The sequence below is a fragment of the Misgurnus anguillicaudatus genome, chromosome 18, assembly GCF_027580225.2.
Source record: "Misgurnus anguillicaudatus chromosome 18, ASM2758022v2, whole genome shotgun sequence".
Lineage (NCBI taxonomy): Eukaryota > Metazoa > Chordata > Actinopteri > Cypriniformes > Cobitidae > Misgurnus > Misgurnus anguillicaudatus.
Window position 1 is genome coordinate 27892042 of NC_073354.2, and position 18569 is coordinate 27910610.

At 37.2% G+C, this 18569-nt stretch overlaps 2 protein-coding genes across 4 annotated transcripts in view; one reads left to right on the top strand and one right to left on the bottom strand.

The window, feature by feature from the left end:
- The window catches only part of LOC129428954 (spermatogenesis-associated serine-rich protein 1), a 95949-nt gene extending 85695 nt beyond the window's left edge, over positions 1-10254 (bottom strand). Inside the window, exons 1-7 of the mRNA XM_073856243.1 lie at positions 9907-10254; positions 8154-8276; positions 7753-7877; positions 7421-7573; positions 7138-7243; positions 3926-3982; positions 3528-3614 (exon numbers count right to left, since the gene is read on the bottom strand). Of these exons, the coding sequence (XP_073712344.1) occupies positions 3528-3614; positions 3926-3982; positions 7138-7243; positions 7421-7573; positions 7753-7877; positions 8154-8266 (641 nt within the window). The 5' untranslated portion in view covers positions 8267-8276; positions 9907-10254. The remainder of the gene's footprint in view (positions 1-3527; positions 3615-3925; positions 3983-7137; positions 7244-7420; positions 7574-7752; positions 7878-8153; positions 8277-9906) is intronic.
- Positions 10255-10556: 302 nt separating this feature from the next.
- Positions 10557-18569, top strand: part of cnih3 (cornichon family AMPA receptor auxiliary protein 3) — a 49494-nt gene continuing 41481 nt past the window's right edge. The window contains exon 1 of one of the 3 annotated variants that reach the window (XM_073856245.1): positions 10557-11072. In XM_073856245.1, the coding sequence (XP_073712346.1) occupies positions 10995-11072 (78 nt within the window). In that variant the 5' untranslated portion in view covers positions 10557-10994. The remainder of the gene's footprint in view (positions 11073-18569) is intronic. The other 2 variants (XM_073856244.1, XM_073856246.1) reach the window with 2 other exon arrangements.

The following is an 18569-nucleotide window of genomic DNA, read 5'->3' on the forward strand; positions in this document are numbered from 1 at the left end:
CCCAGTGAATTTTCTTGTACCTTTATTCTGAGAGTGTACAAAACCCAGAGAAAAACAGTATAGTAATATATTTGCTTTGCCAATAGCTAATCAGAAGGGACTTTACATTACTGTATCTGCTTTTATAAAGATAACATCATCCCTAGTTTAGTATATGAAGATCCATCAAATGCTGAATACTGTATACAGCCTGTAATTATGCTAACTACCCCGAAATAGAAATGAGATAGCTCTCATCGCATTTAAATAAAGAAACACAGCTACCTGCTGGTCACGTCTTATTTGAATGCATTTATGTCAAAAGATGCTGTCAAATTAAATGCTATGCGACACAAGATAGCTGCGCTTTTGTGCCAGGGATTTGTCATCCTGTTTGACATAAATGCATTCAAAAGATTATCTCTAGTGTTTAGACAAGGAGCTTGTCTCAGAGGCTTTACATGTTGTAATATCAAACGTGTTACTCTGAGGAAAGCCATGTCCTAAGACCCAAATGTCAATGAAATTAATGCACAAAATGAATTAAAAAGTACAGGTGGTGCCAAGCATTCACAAAATTGGTACAATTGGGTACACTTTCCCAAATAAGATTGCCAGATTTAACTTACAAAATCATTCAACTATTAAAGACTGAATGTGTAAAACCTGTGTCTATGCTCTTGCACTCTATACACTGTTAAATATAAAGGTAAAAAAGCTGTCACTGGGATGGTACCTTTTGTAAAGGTTCTAATATATAACAATTAGGCACAGATATGTACCTTTGAGGTAGCAATGTGTAGCCTTGATGTACTAATATGCACCCTTATAGGTGTACTTTTGAAAAGTTACCACCCCAGTGACAGCTTTTGTACCTTTATTTCTAAAAGTGTACAATACTTTACTTTATCACAGACAAAAAAAACTATCATAACAAGAGGTGGTTACATTCATGAGGACTCAGCAAGTCTAAAGTGTTTCACAAAGACAACAGTACTAGAAATTAGCCAGCCATGTTTGATTCAGATATGGTTATATATTTGTAATGCGCAAGTTTCAAGATGCCAAACTTGAGACATCTACTTTTTGTTTCATATGGATAAATCAAAAGTATAATACATATTTACCATATTTGATTTATTAACATATTTAATACATGTGTTCACTTTCAATTTTTATGTACATAATTTATTATAGCATGTTAAAATTGCCACTATGTAGGTGTGAGCAAAAATATGCGTTTGGGGTGTGTCCTTTAAAATGCAAATGAGCTGGTCTCTGCACTAAATGGCAGTGCTGTGGTTGGATAGTGTAGATTAAGGGAGTGGTATTATCCCCTTCTGACATCACAAGGGGAGCCAATTTCCAATGACCTATTTTTTCACATGCTTGCAAAGAGTGGTTTTCCAAAACTAAGTTACTATGTTGTTCTTTTACACATTTTCTATGTTGATAGAAGCACTGAGAACCCAATTATGGCACTTAAATACGGAAAAGGTCAGATTTTCATGATATGTCCCCTTTAAAATTAATTATTTCCTCCCATTTCCATGTCCTTTTAGGAGCTCCGTACTAACATTAATCACTTTCATCGTTCTATATAATGTTTAATGATTAATATGGTAAATACAGGTAAAGTAGGACACTTAAGATTAATCATCTATTATTACATTATGTGCACATTCTATTTTGTAACTAAAAATCAATATTCAGCTAATCCTGCAGTTAAGCTAATACTATGATTTGGCATGTGCTGTACTGTATGCAGCTATCTGGATCTTATTTTAAAATGAGGTCATGACCTTTACTTTACCATGAAAAGGTCTACAAGTCTGTTTGACACTGTAGGCTGGTAATTTGTAATCTTATCAGAGTAAAACATTACAGTACAAGTTAAGGAATGCCAATCATGCTCACAGAAAGATATACAAGTATACATGTCGATAAGGTTTTGGACATTATTCATCTGCCTTTTGGATGAACTGTATGAACAATGAATATGCAGCAAAACCTAACCTTTGTTAACGCACCAGATGGTCCTCTAAACAAAATGTTACAGAAGCAAAAAATTGCTGCAAGATACGCATTTCTTTACATTGCATTAAAGCAAGTTGACTTTAATTGTCATTAAAGTTCTTTCTTTTATTAGACTACACACTTACGGTTAGTTTAAGACTATAAATGCAAGCATATATTGATGTATGCTTATATATATTTCAAAAACACATTAAATTAGATTCGGATAAGACTAATAAAAGAAACTGCTTTACCTTATAGACCCCTTCATGGTTCACGTCACAGGCGATTCCCACTGCGCATGTCGGGGTCAGAAAAGCCATTACAGCAGATTGAGTTGTGTATTATTCGGTATCGTCAAAAATGCCTACTTACGTCGTGGGCTGTGAAAATCGCACCAGGTCTTCCGTTAAGTTTTCGCGATTCATGCAGAATCTCAAAAACAAAAATACAACATCTGCAGCTGCAAGCAATTAACGTGCATACTGGAACAATGCAAATATCAAAGAGGCTTGTGTTTGTTGTGCTCACTTCATTTGAGGTAAGTCATCATTTTTCAGCCCTGTTAGGTTAAATTATAAAGCCTGGATGGTATGAATAGTTTGACCCCATGCTGCGCGCGCACCCGATAGTCATTCAATGTTTACAAACCTTGAAGGGGTCTATACATTACAAAAAAACATGACTAGACTTTACCTAACTGCTCCCCATTTTTTTACACCTGTAATTGGTATTTTGGCTGATTCAAAGACCTTTTTTACCTTTGTCTCTGGGAGGAAGAGAACGGTGAGTCCGTACAGTATAGAAAACATCTAATGAATGTACCCCACCAAATAACAAGGCAAAGAAAGGTCAGGGACTTAAAAAAGGCATACAGCATATGAGAAAATGTTGCCCTACTTTAAAACATTTCAAAGCCATAACTTTGCTGTAAAAAATACATTATTCTAAGGAACAGTATTGCTATAATGGATCCTACTTACTACTCTACTTACTGGATCCACAAAGTTTCTTAAAGGGACACTTCACCTTTCTGAAAATGTGCTCATTTTCCAGCTCATTTTACCCTAGAGTTAAACATTTGATTTTTACCGTTTTGGAATCCATTCAGCTGATCTCCGGGTCTGGCGGTACCACTTTTAGCGTAGCTTAGCACAATCCATTGAATCTGATTAGACCATTAGCATCATGCTAAAAAATAACCAAAGAGTTTTGACATTTTTCCTAATTTGACTCTTCTGTAGTTACATTATGTACTAAGACCGACGGAAAATTAAAAGTTGTGATTTTCTAAGAACTATACTCTCATTCTGGTGTAATAATAAAGGACTTTACTGCTGTAACACAGCTGCAGGAGGTGCAATGATATTACGCACTGCCTGAAAATAGTCCCCTTAACTTTCAATAGCAGGGGACTATTTTCTCTAGGGAGCTGGAAAATAGGCATATTTTCAAAACAAGTGAAGTGTCCCTTTAAATAAAACAGCAATGTGTGTGACAAAAAGTAATAAATACAGTAATGGTATCAAAACCTTCCAGGTTTCCAGCTGCTTAGCCTCTTGACCTCAAGAATGTCATTTTCTTTTTCTTGAGCTTCAATTTTCTCGCTGTATGATGCTCTGCAAGCATATGATGTATGCATATCTTATGAAATACCTGTTAGGAAAACTTCCTCTGTTTCCTTTGTATGAGTTTTTTGTTGATGTTGAAACATGTTTACCCTTCAGTGATGGTTAAATTGTAAATATTAGAATAAAATGCATAGTATATGTTTAAGTATGCAGCTTTAAAGTGTTACGTATGCATACTGTTTTAAAACATACTCCAGGGTACAGTTTTACAAAGATACGAACGATGATCAGATTTCATTGCCACATTTAGTAAAGAATAACAGAAAATAATATCCTGTGAGAGTATTTGTCGTACCTACCTGAAATCTTTTGATGGGGGATGTGGGTGAATAAGTGATTTATATGCATCAAAAAACCTGGAAAAAACAATACTACTCAGTACATAATAAAGATTTAGGGCTCTATCTTACACCCGGCGCAATGCAGCGATGCAACGCAATATGTTTTTTGTTATTTAAAGAGCGCAGGTTTGCTTATCACATATGAATGCTCAGCAGCACAAAAACGCTTTTCAAATATAAAAAAATTAAAGGATTGAAATGTCAAAGATTATTATTGAGTCTCTTGGACATAAATTATGAGATGTTAGAAGGCGCAAAGAGCTACTTCCCCTGTAGCCTGGTAAGTAAATAAATGCTTTGCTTTAAACAAATGCATCTGTTTTTAAATGTATTTTTTTTAATGCTACCTCACGGATTTATTGTATATGATGACTCTGTACCTGCGGATATGGTGAGACGAGAAACATTTTTAAGTAATGCTTAAAAAAACTCCTTGCTTAAAAAACCGCTGTCCAAGTGCTGAAATGTGCAGAGAGCTGTTTGTAAATTCTTGATCTCCTGTTTGTTACAAATAAAGTATTTTTAGAGTACAAACCTTATCTTACATACTTGTAAATTATTTTTTGATGATATTCGATAGCCATACATTTAAAGTACAATTAAATAAGTTCAATATAGGGCTGCAGCTATCGATTCTTTTTGTAATCGATTAATCTAGCACTGAATCGATCGATTAATCGAGTAATCGGATAAAAAATTTGTGTGTGTTTTTAAACAACCAAAACAAATAATGCATAACGAAAATGACGTGGCTGTAAAATGTTCAAGCATTTGGCTTTTATTAAAAAAAAAAAAACAGATGTATTTGGCTCCAAAAAAGCCAATTTATTTAAATTTTTACCCATTTAGTGTTTATAAGTGCCAGTGCCAACAATTAAACACTTTCATTTATTAATATGCACAACAGGTTTCATGCTGTAATCTAGCCCTGACATCAAAGTAAATATCTGGTTTATGTACATTTCTACACTTGCAGCATTTACCATTAGGCTACTAACATATAATATATCATTTCTGGGGTGAGCCTATTTGCTATGGTAACAACCTGTGTGTGTGTGTGCGCGCGCACGTGCACCTGTGTTTATGTGTGCACCAGTGCACGCATGCTGTGCGTGAGGAAGAGTTACACCCCAGTCAGACGTTCAGTTGCTTCATTGCATTTTGGTACGGCAGAAATACATACATTAATTTTCAATAGAACGCTGCATTTGGTTTGCATCACTTGCATTGCGGTGCATTTTAGTTTAAGAATCCGTTCGAAAAATCACAACATCACATCCCGCTGTATACAGTGAATGCATGCTGAAATTATTGTTGCATGGCTACATAAAAGTTTAAGCATATTTGATGCATCGCGCGATCGGTCTCTCGCGTGAGAGATAATATCTTCCTTATGCTAAACTCCAATAAGACAGAGATTATTTTTATTGAACAAAATATGTCAGATTACAAGTTGCCCATATATGATTGCACTGTGGTGCCGTTTTTTGGTACACACACCTGTAAGTGCATGGGTGTGTGTGAAGGGGTTATACTCTCCTGCAATTAAACGTGAATACGTTTACTACTTAAAAACATCAAAGCTAAACATCATATCTAGTCAAACCGCATAACGACATCGCTACAAATACAGTATGGGATTAAAATCAGCGGAAGCTACGTTACCTTGTTTCATCGACGCTTGGTGAAACAGCAGTGGATATTTTCGGTTCAGATGCTGAATGTAATGATCCCAAACATTAGACATTCTCTCTCTGCCGTTTATGGACATATTCGCTCCACCATCGCGCCAACTAAATTCAAAATGTTCCACGCGCTATGATGTGCTTCCTGAACATTGAACAACGGTCCGTGTGAATCAGATCTCGCCGCGTGTAGTGCGCGTCATAGGAATTTAGCAAGGCATCGAGGCAGAATTTTTGCCTCGAGGAATTTTTTGAATCGAGTAAATCGAGTAACTCGATGAATCGTTTCAGCCCTAGTTCAATACAAGTGAAAAACAACACAATTATTTAACATTAATCTTAAAATCTTCCTCCTCCGCTTAGTTTTTGGTTTACAAAGTCCGTCATCTAAATAGGGATTAGAATTAGCGCCAGCGCAACTGGCTTTTAAAGGGGATGAGAGCTGAGACTCTCATTGGTTTACTGCACGTTACGCCCAAAATACTCCCATTACAATAGGACCATCCCTTTTCGACCATGCGCTCGGCGCACAAACCATTCTTCCCGTCGTTAAATTTGCAAAAGTGGATTCGGACACGCCCATTTAGACGTTGCGCTGTGAGCTTTAGACAATGTGCTTAGATCGTTAAAATAGGGCCCTTACTTATTTATCTCACAAACAGAATTGCGGTCAGTGTCAAATAATCTGTGAACTTTCTTTGTGACCACTTGAGGGCGCTATACAAATGTTCTGGGTCTGTCTGTGCTCAAATTTTGATGTTTTGTCTTATTGCTCCTTACTAGCAGCAATTTTGGCTAAAACAAGGCAAAATTTGGGCTGTCAGTGAAAGACTAATAGATGTCTAACCATAGCCCAAGAGTAGACGCATGCATACATGTTTAAAACATGAAAAATAAATGAAACAAACACATTGAACACCTGTTGACTTTGCTTTCATGATGGGATATTACTTGGCAAAAACGGCATGTAACCAAATTCAAGGTAATTTAGGGTAGAAGTGGGTTACTCATATCCGGGTCTATAGTTAGCCATCATTTTACTGTCTCAGATTTTGCTTGCTTGGTTATTTATGTCCGCATTTTTTAAATTAGTCTTAAAAAAGTGTAATGTGTCTTTTTCAACAAAAATATATTTGCCTACCCCTGCCTTATATGAAGAGCTGTATAAGTAGCTATTAGTTGGTTGATCCCCTAAAAAGTGGGCATATATAACAGCAACCTGTCCTTGCATCGTGCCTAACTACAGTTCAATTGTCATGACAGTATTGACAATATATGATAGATTCTTATAACTTATTGCTTGAAGTCAATGAACTTAAACTTATGTCTTAGGTATCTTCTTCAGTTCTGTGAACTTCTGTCAGATGTTTAAATCTATGTTTTTTCACGTATCTGCATTCAAATGACAACAGCGCCATCTGTTTTATGTCTGTATTACTGCATCTAACAGTGTGAGTCATACACTGTGATGAGCCATTGGCTTACCCAAAAGTAGGTGTGCGTAGTGTTGATCCATATTTGTGAAATCCAGGGCTATATTCAGGAACTAGAAATGGTCTGGCTCTTGTTGCTGTGTGGGATTTATCTATGACTGAAAAAAAATAAAAAAGCATCAATGTCTCACAACTCATGCAAGTATACATGTAAATTAACATTGGGCCAACTGATGTACACAGTACTAAATACTATTTTACCTATCAATAAAATGGTGCATTAGCCCACAGCTAGCACAAAATAACAATATTAGTATTGATGATATAGCTCTTACCCTGCTTTTTTCTCCCTATAGATGATTCCAGGGAATTTTCTCTTTTTGTATGATTCATACTGTCTATAAAGCATCTCTTTCCAGTGTGATAGACCGTGGTCTGTCCAAAGTTTGGATAAAAGCTCCACTCAGATCCAGACATCATATTAGCTTCTAAATGGACATGCCAATAAATATAAAGGATAGAGTCAATTAGCTCAAAATCTAAAGACAAGTTCCAAAGAGCTAACAGCATTTAACTTAATACTATATCCATAGTGATTTCCGTAATGAAGTTATGGTAAAAGCGTTTACACTACAAATTTGTTTAACTTATGTGCTATATTACTCACGTGGGAATGACCTCATCAGTTTCCTTTCACTGGGAAACTTTATGTCTTTGATGTGTGGAAATGGGGCATCACCATATCGAGGTTCAGGTATCCAGCGCAGATGGGATTTCCAGTCAAGGTCACATCTAAAACACACACACAGACACAAGGGACTTTACCATGGTAAACTAAATGGAAGCTAATCATAATTGTACAAAACATGGTCATACTTTTGAATTTTTTTTAAATATATTGGGTTAAAAGGTACATATAGATATGACAATGTTTTAAGATCTTTTTGAATTAATGAATTACATTTAAAAATTAGAAATTGGGCAAAGACAACCGTCATATATCCTCAACTGTACTTTTATCCATTTTTATTACATTGCAGTACATACATTGTTCTGTGAAGTACTTACTCGGTCAGAACGGGATCAACGTGTTTAATGTGAGGTTTGAACTCTTGCTCTTTCCCAAAACTCCAGAATGAGTGATTGAAGTCAGTCTGATTCTTCATGTTTGTGTAAGACATTGATAATTCACTGTAAGTGTCAACAGGCAAGAAACCGTAAATGGCCTTTACTGGTATTCAGTATCTCAAACTAAGCTTTAAAAGTTACTTTAAGGTACTTTATGATTTAATTATTTACATACTGGTTATTGTTGGTTTAAAGGGGACATTTCACAGGACTTTTTTATCTTTGGTGCCCCCAGAGTATGTATGTGAAGTTCTAGCTCAAAATACCATATAGATAATTTATTATAGCATGTTAAAATTGCCACTTTGTAGGTGTGCAGTTTTGGGGTGTGTCCGTTAAAATGCAAATGAGCTGATCTCTGCACTAAATGGCAGTGCCGTGGTTGGATAGTGCAGATTAAGGGGCGGTATTAACCCCTTCTGACGTCACAAGGGGAGCCATATTTCAATGACCTATTTTTTCACATGCTTGCAGAGAATGGTTTACCAAAACTAATTACTGGGTTGTTCTTTTTCATATTTTCTAGGTTGATAGAAGCACTGGGGACCCAATTGTAGCACTTAAACATGAAAAAAGTCAGATTTTCATAATATGTCCCCTTTAAGGCAGGCAAGGGTACCCAAACTCAGTCCTGGAGGGCCGGTATCCTGCAAAGTTTAGCTATTGCTTAGTAAAACCTTAAATAGCTGCTTTAGGTGTGTTTGCGTAGGATTGAAGCTAAACTCTGAAGGATACAGACCCTACAGGACCGAGTTTGGGTACCCCTGGTTTAAGGGATATTTAACATGTTTTATATAAAACTTTTTGATAAAAAAAATACATAACATCTATAACAATAATATTGTTGTGAAAAATCACATATTTTCATTTCAAAAGTCAAAAATTTGATGTTACTGAAAATGGACAGTTTGCTAACATGGTTGCTTCTTGCTAATTTATCTTCAGTATACTATCAGAAAAAATGGTAAAAAATGGTCCCATCCTGTCACCGGGGTAGTACCTTTTAAAAACATCCTAATAGGCCTATGTACCATTAGTAGAGATTTTGTAGGCTACCATCCAGCATAAGTTGGTTTTAGCTGGTCTCCCAGTTGGATTTTAGCTGGTATTGCTGGTGTAGCAAGCTGGTCTAGCTGTGTTTTGGTCACTTTTTAAGCTGGTCTAGCTGGACTAAGCTGGAAGACCGCCTGACCCACCAGCTTGACCAGCTTTGACAGGCTGGGAGGACCAACTTATGCCACCTTAATTAAACCAGCTACCAGCTTATGCTGGTCTTTGCTGGATTTTTCAGAAGGGATATGTACGTTCGAGCTACTAAAATGCACTCTTTGGCACCAATATCTATGAGGTACAAATATGAACTATGTAGGCGCAACAATTACGAAAATTAACCATGGTTTTACTACAGTTAAACCCAAAAAACGTGGTTACTATAGTAAAACCATGGTAACCACAAAATAACCATGATTTAGACAACGTCAAAAACGTCAAACAGTGTACATGTACAGGCTACTGTATGTATTTCTAGCATTGTTTGCATGAGCTTTGAGAGAAAGTTATTGTTTGACAGTTATTTTTTTCATGTGGCTGACAGGAATTCAAGTCATTTGAAGTTCTTTATAAACCCTACTATTTTTAGGCTATCAAATTTTTTAACTACGGTTTTTAATATAAGTATACGAATTTACCTTACCTTGGGTCTATTCAGAAAGAAGCAGTCGGCGATATCCTGATGGTCTTCAACAATTGTGTAACAATCCGTCGCCGGGGAAACGACACACTGTAAGTTATACAACTGAATACCAACTGTACAAGTGTGTACAAATGCTCATGATTTAGCATTTAGTATTTTATTCACTAAAGTAAACAATTAATTATTTACTTATGTGATAATGCTTAATCTGTTGTTATAAATGGGCCTACGCCTTTCAAAACAAAATAAAACTCAATTTGACCGAATTTACTTCGTGGAAACGCAAGATGGCGCAAGAAAATAGATTATCCTAATAGATTATTCTGCAAGGTATTTTACTTAAATATAAGCCTTGTCACGCCTGCTTTCATAATATTTTGATGAGAGATGAGAACATCTTTTAAAAGGCCTATTAAATTATGTTTATTTCTAACGCGAACTCTGGTCCAAAAAATAAAAATTGTAATCGCTTCCATTATAAAAAAATTTGCCGTATTCAAGTAGGATTTAATGTTTGGTTTTTATCTGCGAGATAATGTGCGCAAGTAGCCTACAAAACATTACCATAGAGATCCACTGACTGACCAAAAGTTGTTATAAATCGCTACATCTGAGAGAGAGAGAGAGAGAGAGAGAGAGAGAGAGAGAGAGAGAGCTCTTTAAATCCACCTGTTAGCACGCATATTTCCCTGCGCCTCGATATGGGGAGGTGAACTGGTTGCCAGTAGGCTACCGAGTAACCCAGAGTTCAGAGCTGCATCTGTAGGCTAAACACCTCATCACTCAGCATCAGTCACCCAATCCTGATCTTTACTGGACCATCATTGACGGGATAATGTTAATGCATCATTAATATGCCTTTGTTTCACAGAGACTTTGCAACACTGCGACTCCGACACACCACTGGACTTATCTGAGAACATGGGAAACCGATCGCAGTAAACTGGAGCGCAGGTTTGCAACACATTGTTGCAAATATTTTGATGAAGACGATGATGCACTCCGCGTCGCATGCCCCCTAACTGGCTCCGTTTATTGCATCCACCGCGTTCTCGTCTGGAGATACACACAGTCTGGTTTTCTCAATTATGTTCACTTTCGCTGCCTTTTGCTACATGCTTTCCCTTGTCCTCTGCGTTTCTCTGATCTTCTTCGCGATCTGGCATGTAAGTGTTTGAATCTTTGATGTTCTTGTGAAAATGTATTGCATGCATCCTAAACATCATTTATAGTTTTTTTTTTTTTTTTTTTTTTTTTTTTTTGCTGCATCAGGCATGACTGTCAATCCATCAATTACGTCATCAAAGGTTCTTTGACATTATAAATGTATCTGGCTTATTTTAAACCACCGAAGTCATTACCAATCATTTAGGTGTAAAAGAAATGCAAGATTCAGTAAGAAAGACTTGGGTGACAGCATTGGCGCATACAGTATCCTTAGGCTAAGCTTGTATCTATCCAGAAAAGTCTTCGTGTGGGTATTCCCAATGCTTCCATATGGTAAAACACCTTGTGCATTCCCATTCATGTAAATTACAATTCAGAACACCCATGTCTGTGTTAAAACCTAAAGAATTGTGCTGCGTCCGGCCACACAGTCAGTATTGTATGCAGTAGTAAGAGCCTGATCTGTTTTGATGCTGTGTCCTTTTTATACAGTACAGTATGTGAAGGTGTTACATTGTTTTTTCCCTTGAGGATAACTGCATTAAAGCACTAGCTCACATTCACAGCACCACAAGTCTGCTACAGATTTGGGTCAGCACCGTCTTTTGCCCTGAGCTTGCTTTTTGCATAGCAACAATGTTGCCCCAAGAGTTAAATAAGGGGTAATTATTAGCACATTACATTTGACCCATTGGTTTTAGTAACATGTTTTACTCGTGTGAGAGCTTAATGTATCCTGCAGGTATTCTATAAAAAGTTATATTTGTTTGTTTGTTATTGTGTGGGATTGGCAGGAATGTTCTCCTCAGCGGATTTCGCTTTTGAATATTTAATAGACTTAATTTGATACGCTCGCTATGGGAAAATCTTGACATGTTGATCCCCTTTCACATCACTAAATTGAATGCTTTACATTTTAGGTTTTGATTTTAGATTCAGCAGGTAGCTCATGATTTAATTGTGATTTGTGTATATATTTGGCATAAAATATGCATAAGGAGAAAACTTTCCTAATGCCCCTTAAAGCCATAACGTAAGTCTTTTGCTGTAGATGATGTCATTCAGAGGTATCAAAAGGAACAACTTTCTCATAAAAGCACCTACATTTGTGATTATTCAGTTTTGGTAAGTTAGTGATCTATCATCTTTAGTTGATATGGTGCGTTTTACAATATCTTAAACGTTTTTTATTTTCAGCTTGCACTTACATTGTCCCTTTCTGACCACTTCACTGAAATAGATGAGAAATGACACTTGTCTTAGAGAGCCCGGCGCGAGCAGCCGTTTTTTTTTTCAAGAAGGTCAATAATAACTTGAGAGAGCTCCAATATCATTCCCATTTATCTCAATGGCAGTTGCCTGACAGGTTCCTGTAAATGAATTTGGGAAACTTTGCCCATGGGCACTCGTTTACAGATACAGAGTTTGATTATTTTATTGGTTTAAATAGGTTTAAAATCACTTTACTTTTATACTGTGTAACTTCCATTATCCACAGAGTATTGGCAAAAGTAATGATTTTGGTAGCACTTTATTTCAATGGTCTCCTTAGACATTTTGCTGACTATAAGAGATGTTGCACCTGCAGTATAGGTCATTAGATTATTAGTAGACTGCCTAAGGGGCCGATCACACAGAACGCGTTTTTAACCAGTAAGGTGGACCAACACTGCCTTTATTTAACTGACTTCAGAAAAGAGCAGTGCGCTGCATTTTTTATGTTACTAGGCAACCACCGAGTCAGCTGTCCTGTCAGTCAATTATTAAAGCATGAGGGCTCTTGAAACGTTTCACACAGATTACGGAAAATACACGGAAAATGCGTTCGGAATTTGTTCGGGATCATTTGATTTTTGGTTTATTCACCCTGCCAATGATTTTCCGGAATCTGTGCCTGCATTCTCACACATACTGGAAAGATCAATTCCCTTACAGCATTCTTTCTGCGTCTTGTTGATACAGAATGCTTTCCGAGAATGTTACGACAATGTTACTAGTTCCTCTTTACGTGTTTGTGTTCACACAGAAGCCTCTCTGCCAATTTAACAGAAATTTGCTGTTTGAATGGGGTTTTTGGTTTGCTGTTAACTGCAGGGTTCCCACGGGTCCTTAAAATCCTTGAAAGTTTGTGAATCGGGGGGGGGGGGGAGATCAAGGCCCTGGGAAGTTTTTGAAAATATACATGCATAGAAACAGGTCATTGAAAGTGCAAAGTGCAAAAAAATCCATATTATTCCCTGTGTAGTGTAAGATAATATCATAAAAATTCTACACTTTTTAAGCACACGTGCTAAACTGTTCGCTTTAAATGCTTATATCTTCTGTATGCGAATGTTGATTCATATTAAAATGCTTTTTTGCATAGTTGTGTGAAAACGTCTCTGGTTACGTATGTAACTGTTGTTCCCTGAGAAGGGAACGAGGCGCTGCGTCTCACTTGCCATACTTCCTGCATCCTTGTAGCGGCGTCTTTGGCAATATTTCAGATAGCGATATACTTCCTGGCTCCCGCGTCACCCTGTCTTTGTCGTTAAGCCTCACCATTGGTTGAATTTGATATACACATTCAGACGCACTTACCCTTGGAGGCTTCCCCAAAGTATCACCGCAGTGACGCAGCGCGAGTTCCCTCAAAAGGGAACTGTAACAATATATCTTTGAAGGTAACACAATGTACTCTTGCTCTCACTTGAAATGTGTCCCCACGTTTAGTCCTTGAATTTGAGGGTATCGGACCTGGAAAATCCTTGAAAGGTCCTTGAATTTGAAGTTAACTAGTTAACTACTGTGGGAACCCTGTAACTGTCATAATAGCAGAAACTTTAAAAAGAGGACGCATGGCTGACCTTGATCGAGGGTGAGAGGTGCACGCAGGAGACTGTGAGTGGGTGCAGTCTCCAGTTATTCCAAGCAACTATACTGCCCTACAAAGCCAAAGTGCAGTAACTACGCATTTGGTCAAAATTGAGTTAAGGGTTGAAATGGGCTTTGTGAGATCTGTTGTATCTTGTGACAAAGTCTCCTAGTTCAATTTTGTCCCATTTCAGATAAATGTGTGTGCCAAAATTGAAAGTAACATGTTTGACTGGCTGGTGTAAAAAACTTTAAGGGCATTTTTCTCAGTTTCAGTGTTTGCGTAGTTACTGCACTTAGCCTTTTATAGGGCAGTATAAACTTCTGCCACTAAAACGGAAGGCTTCTCTCCTCGTTCAATTGGCCAATGGAAAAAGCTTTGCAGCTCACAAAATGGTTTAGGGCTGTGATGATGCATCGCGTTCCCCATTAAAAATACCTGTCTAAACATAATTGATTCTGTATCGCAAGGCTCCGATTCTGTGTTTCGTGCACAGCTTATGCGTGTACTACGGCTCTGTGATCAGAAGGAAGTCCTTTTTAATCTAAAATCTTTATAACGTGCATTTAAAAAAGCAACACTTGTCAAACATAATCATTCAAAGTATTCTTTATTATCATGAAAATACCTGAAACAACCCGAAATCAGCGATAGGAATATTTATATAGACATTTCCTGGAATAGCGTTTGTAATGGTACTTTTTCTGTGGCACAAATGGCGTTTCTGCACGAGAGCGCCCTCTGGCTTTTGGATGTGGTGGCATTTTATCGTAATTCATTAAAATTCATTCATTGAGAAAACGCACATTTACCTAATTAATCATCACAGCCCTACTGCCTATAGAAAACAATTTAAAAAGGCACCTATCACTGCCAGAAACGCGTCATGTGTGTCCCGCCTTTAATACTATATCTGCTAACACTTTATTGTGATTTTACCCCAACTGACTATAAGTAACTCTGCAAGTACATGCCAACTTATTTTACTAACCCTAGCCCAACCCGTCTACTAATTCTCAAATAGTACTCTAAAATGACATATTACCGACATGTAGGTAAAGCATTACTTACTGTACAGTGAACAAAATGTAAGATAGGGATCAGTAGAATGTATCTTTTGTTCTTTTTCAAGTGTCTGTTTTTAAAATCCCTTATATCCTTTAAAAGATGCATCATTTACATACAGTATTATTTACCCATGTGTATTATTCGGAAATGATTCCCATTAAAGGAACAGTATGTAGGATTGTGGCCAAAACTGGTATTGCAATCACAAAACTTGTGGCCAAAACTGGTACTGCAATCACACAACTGGTGGCCAATACACAACATGACAACATAAACATCAGTTGAGGGCTGCAACTCCACTTTTTAAATGACAATTTCCTGGCCTGACCACTGTTGTCAGTGATATAAGTATTTGAAATGAAAATTATTTCTTAATGTCTAGTGACATATTAGGGCCATTTTATGATTAACTGATATACATTTCTTACATACGGTTCCTTTAAGTAACATTGAAAGTCATAAACTCCCACAGCAGATGTTCAAGCCCCCTTTCAGAGAAACCGACACACTGCCCACAAGATTAATGCCAGGCTCCAGAGTTTTAAACAGTACTCAAGATTATCTCCAGTATGAATTCAGTGATGCATTCATCTGTTACATATAGACTATATCTTAAATATGTACAGAGGTTGTTTTGATTGACATTCAATTCAGTAATCTCTCCAAAGCACTCCAAAGAGCCCCGTTTAATATTAAAGGGTATCTTGATTATGCCAAGGCGAACTTAACGCTGATGCGGTAAAACTTACTATGTGAATTTTAACATGCTGTGAGTAATGAAAGTACATCAAGGACATTCTTTAACATATTTAGTGCCGTATAGCACAGTTTACTGTAACTGATGATATACACTGTCAGAAAAAAATGATCCCCAGCATCACTGGGGCAGTTAAGGTTCTAATATGTACTATTTAGATACAGATATATATACATTTGGAACCAATATGTACCTTTAAAGTATACTAATATGACAGCTAGGATATACTGTATGTACAGGTATGATGTGTGTGACAGTGTATAATAAGGGTAAATGCTAAGCTAGCATAAATCTTTTCAATATTATATTTTTGGGTATAAAATACTATGTGCACAGGCAATAGACCATTATTTTCAGTATACAGGGGTATACTGCATGGGATCCAGGGAACCCCATGGGGCCTCCAAAAGGTTGTAAATGGGTCCCAAGAAAATTTCAGGGAACAAGACAAAGACATATTTTTCCGTTTCATTTCATATTTGTCCCAGAATTGCTTGTCTAGTTTGTTTTTCTCACAACAGTGTACTTTATCTCACTCACTGGGGTTTGTAAGGCAGTATTCTTTGTAAAGCTGCCATGAAACAAGGGTTATGAAAGTTGCTGCAGTATAATAAATTTGAATAGTAAGTCTCTACAGGTTTAAACATGCAACATTAACCTCCTAAGACCCGAGCTTTGATTTTTCTATTTCCAGATTTCTTTGAGCTATTTTGGGGTTAGGAAGAACCAATAAATAAAATAACCAAATATTTTTCTTTAAACATGAAGCAGTGTAGTTGTCCACGTTTGTGTACCGGTTCCACACAGAATTAAGTATTATGGTGCAAACAACAAAAAATGTGATGTCCTTGTATGTGGACACACCAAGGGCTCGTTATAGTTGTGCGTAGGTCCTACGTCGTAGCCCCGACGCAGGTTACTTGTCGGTTTTCATTTATTCTTTTGCATCGTCGTCCGCGTCAACGTGCAAACACACATGCAGACCGCTGGTAGGCAGTATCCACGCGTTACCACAGTAGCAGTGCGACCGTCAGCAAGTTTAACCCACAAACGAAGGAAAAACAGCAACTTGTTGTGTATGTTTTGAGATGACCAGCAGTGATGGAAGTAAATAAACAGGACTAATGCTGCAGTTTGAGTTAAATTACTCCTCAACTTGGTCCATTTTTGTTCTTACTGGAAATACCTATGATGCAGTTTTTTACTTGACGGGGGGGTTCTAGTGGACCAATCACAGCGCTTCCAGTCCGCGTAGAACTGACGAGCTGTTAAAAATTTGTCGAGGTGCACATCAGGCTACACAGAGGCTACGGCATAGACCTTACGCACGACTATAAATTGTACTTTAAAAGCTTAATCTAAGGCCCTGTTTACATTAGAATGCTCAAGGGTGAAAACGTAAAAATATTTTATCGGATGTGCCTTTTGTTCAAAAATTGAAACCACCCTCCAGATTGGAAATCTTATAAACGCTCTACCGTTGCGTTCCCATCTAAATTGCAAATTGTTGATGAGGCAAACCAGACCAACCAGTTGTTGTGTGTCAGTGCTTCACATTGCCACCTGGCCGCCTGGAGTGCATACTACATCGAATTTCACACATGTTTGCGTCACCATATGCACAAAGATTTACCCCCAAAATGCTTGAATAAATGTGGAATAAAAAGTAATGCAACGTCATTTTTGCATTTTCTCTTCAGATCGTTTCCATGTAAACGTAACCTAAGTGTAGCCAATTATTTAAAGCTCCCATAACACACGCTGTGTCTGCATTTTTTATGTTAATCTGAAGTACCTATAAAGTAGTATTACATCATTGATATCTTCGAAGAGTCTTCAGTTTAATCAGATTTATAAAAGAAAGATTAGCTTTACCAAATCTTTCCAATAACGTACGAAACAATGAAGAAGGAGGAGTTACTACCGCGGGAGGAGCGAGTACGAGTCATGCAACACTATACAACACTGTTTAACTTGATTCACTACATGTTCGTGTCATTTATATAATATGCACCTATTTCCAAAAGACAGAAGTCTTACTTACCGCATGCAACTTATGACCTGGTTGGGACTTTTTAATGAAATCCAGCATTTTAAACACACATGCAAAACTCTGCTGTTACCCTGGAAAAAATAACTATATCCATTGTTTTCATAATGCTGGCTTTCTTCTTCTTACATTCAAAAACACATGTGAAAGATTTTTTTTATTTTATATAATACTTCCTCTTCAACACACGTCATTTCAGCAATTGTTACCTTCACACACATGGAGAAATATGAAGTCATTGCTAATATTCTTAAAGCTCTACCTTGAGCATTGAAGCAGTTTACTGAGCACCAGTTTAACTGTTGTGTGCATTCGACATAGGGCAGAACAGCATTTTTATATAGCTTAACATTTTGGATAGTGCACTTTTTAAAAGTAAACCCCAAATGGCTTTGCCACTGAGGGAATATATAACACCAATGTTTCCACATGGCTGCATCGTGCACATGCTACTTTGCTGTCTTGTGTGAAAGATTGGTCTGCTTTGTACGCATGAAGTGTAGAAAACACACAACATATAGCATGTGAAGTCATTTCTCCAATGATTCAAATTTACGTGCGGTTTATTTTAATGAACCTGTCTCAAGATGTTTTCATGCTTCATCGACGTTTAGAAAAATGTTGGGTTATTTGTCATTTGGGTAGTGTCTATGGCTGAACGATTTCCTATTCATGAAGCAAATTTAAATGCAATTACTGCAAGACGGCCAGAATTGACTTGGTATGTACTGCTTTTTTTCGATCAACATAGCTGTCACACCTCAACT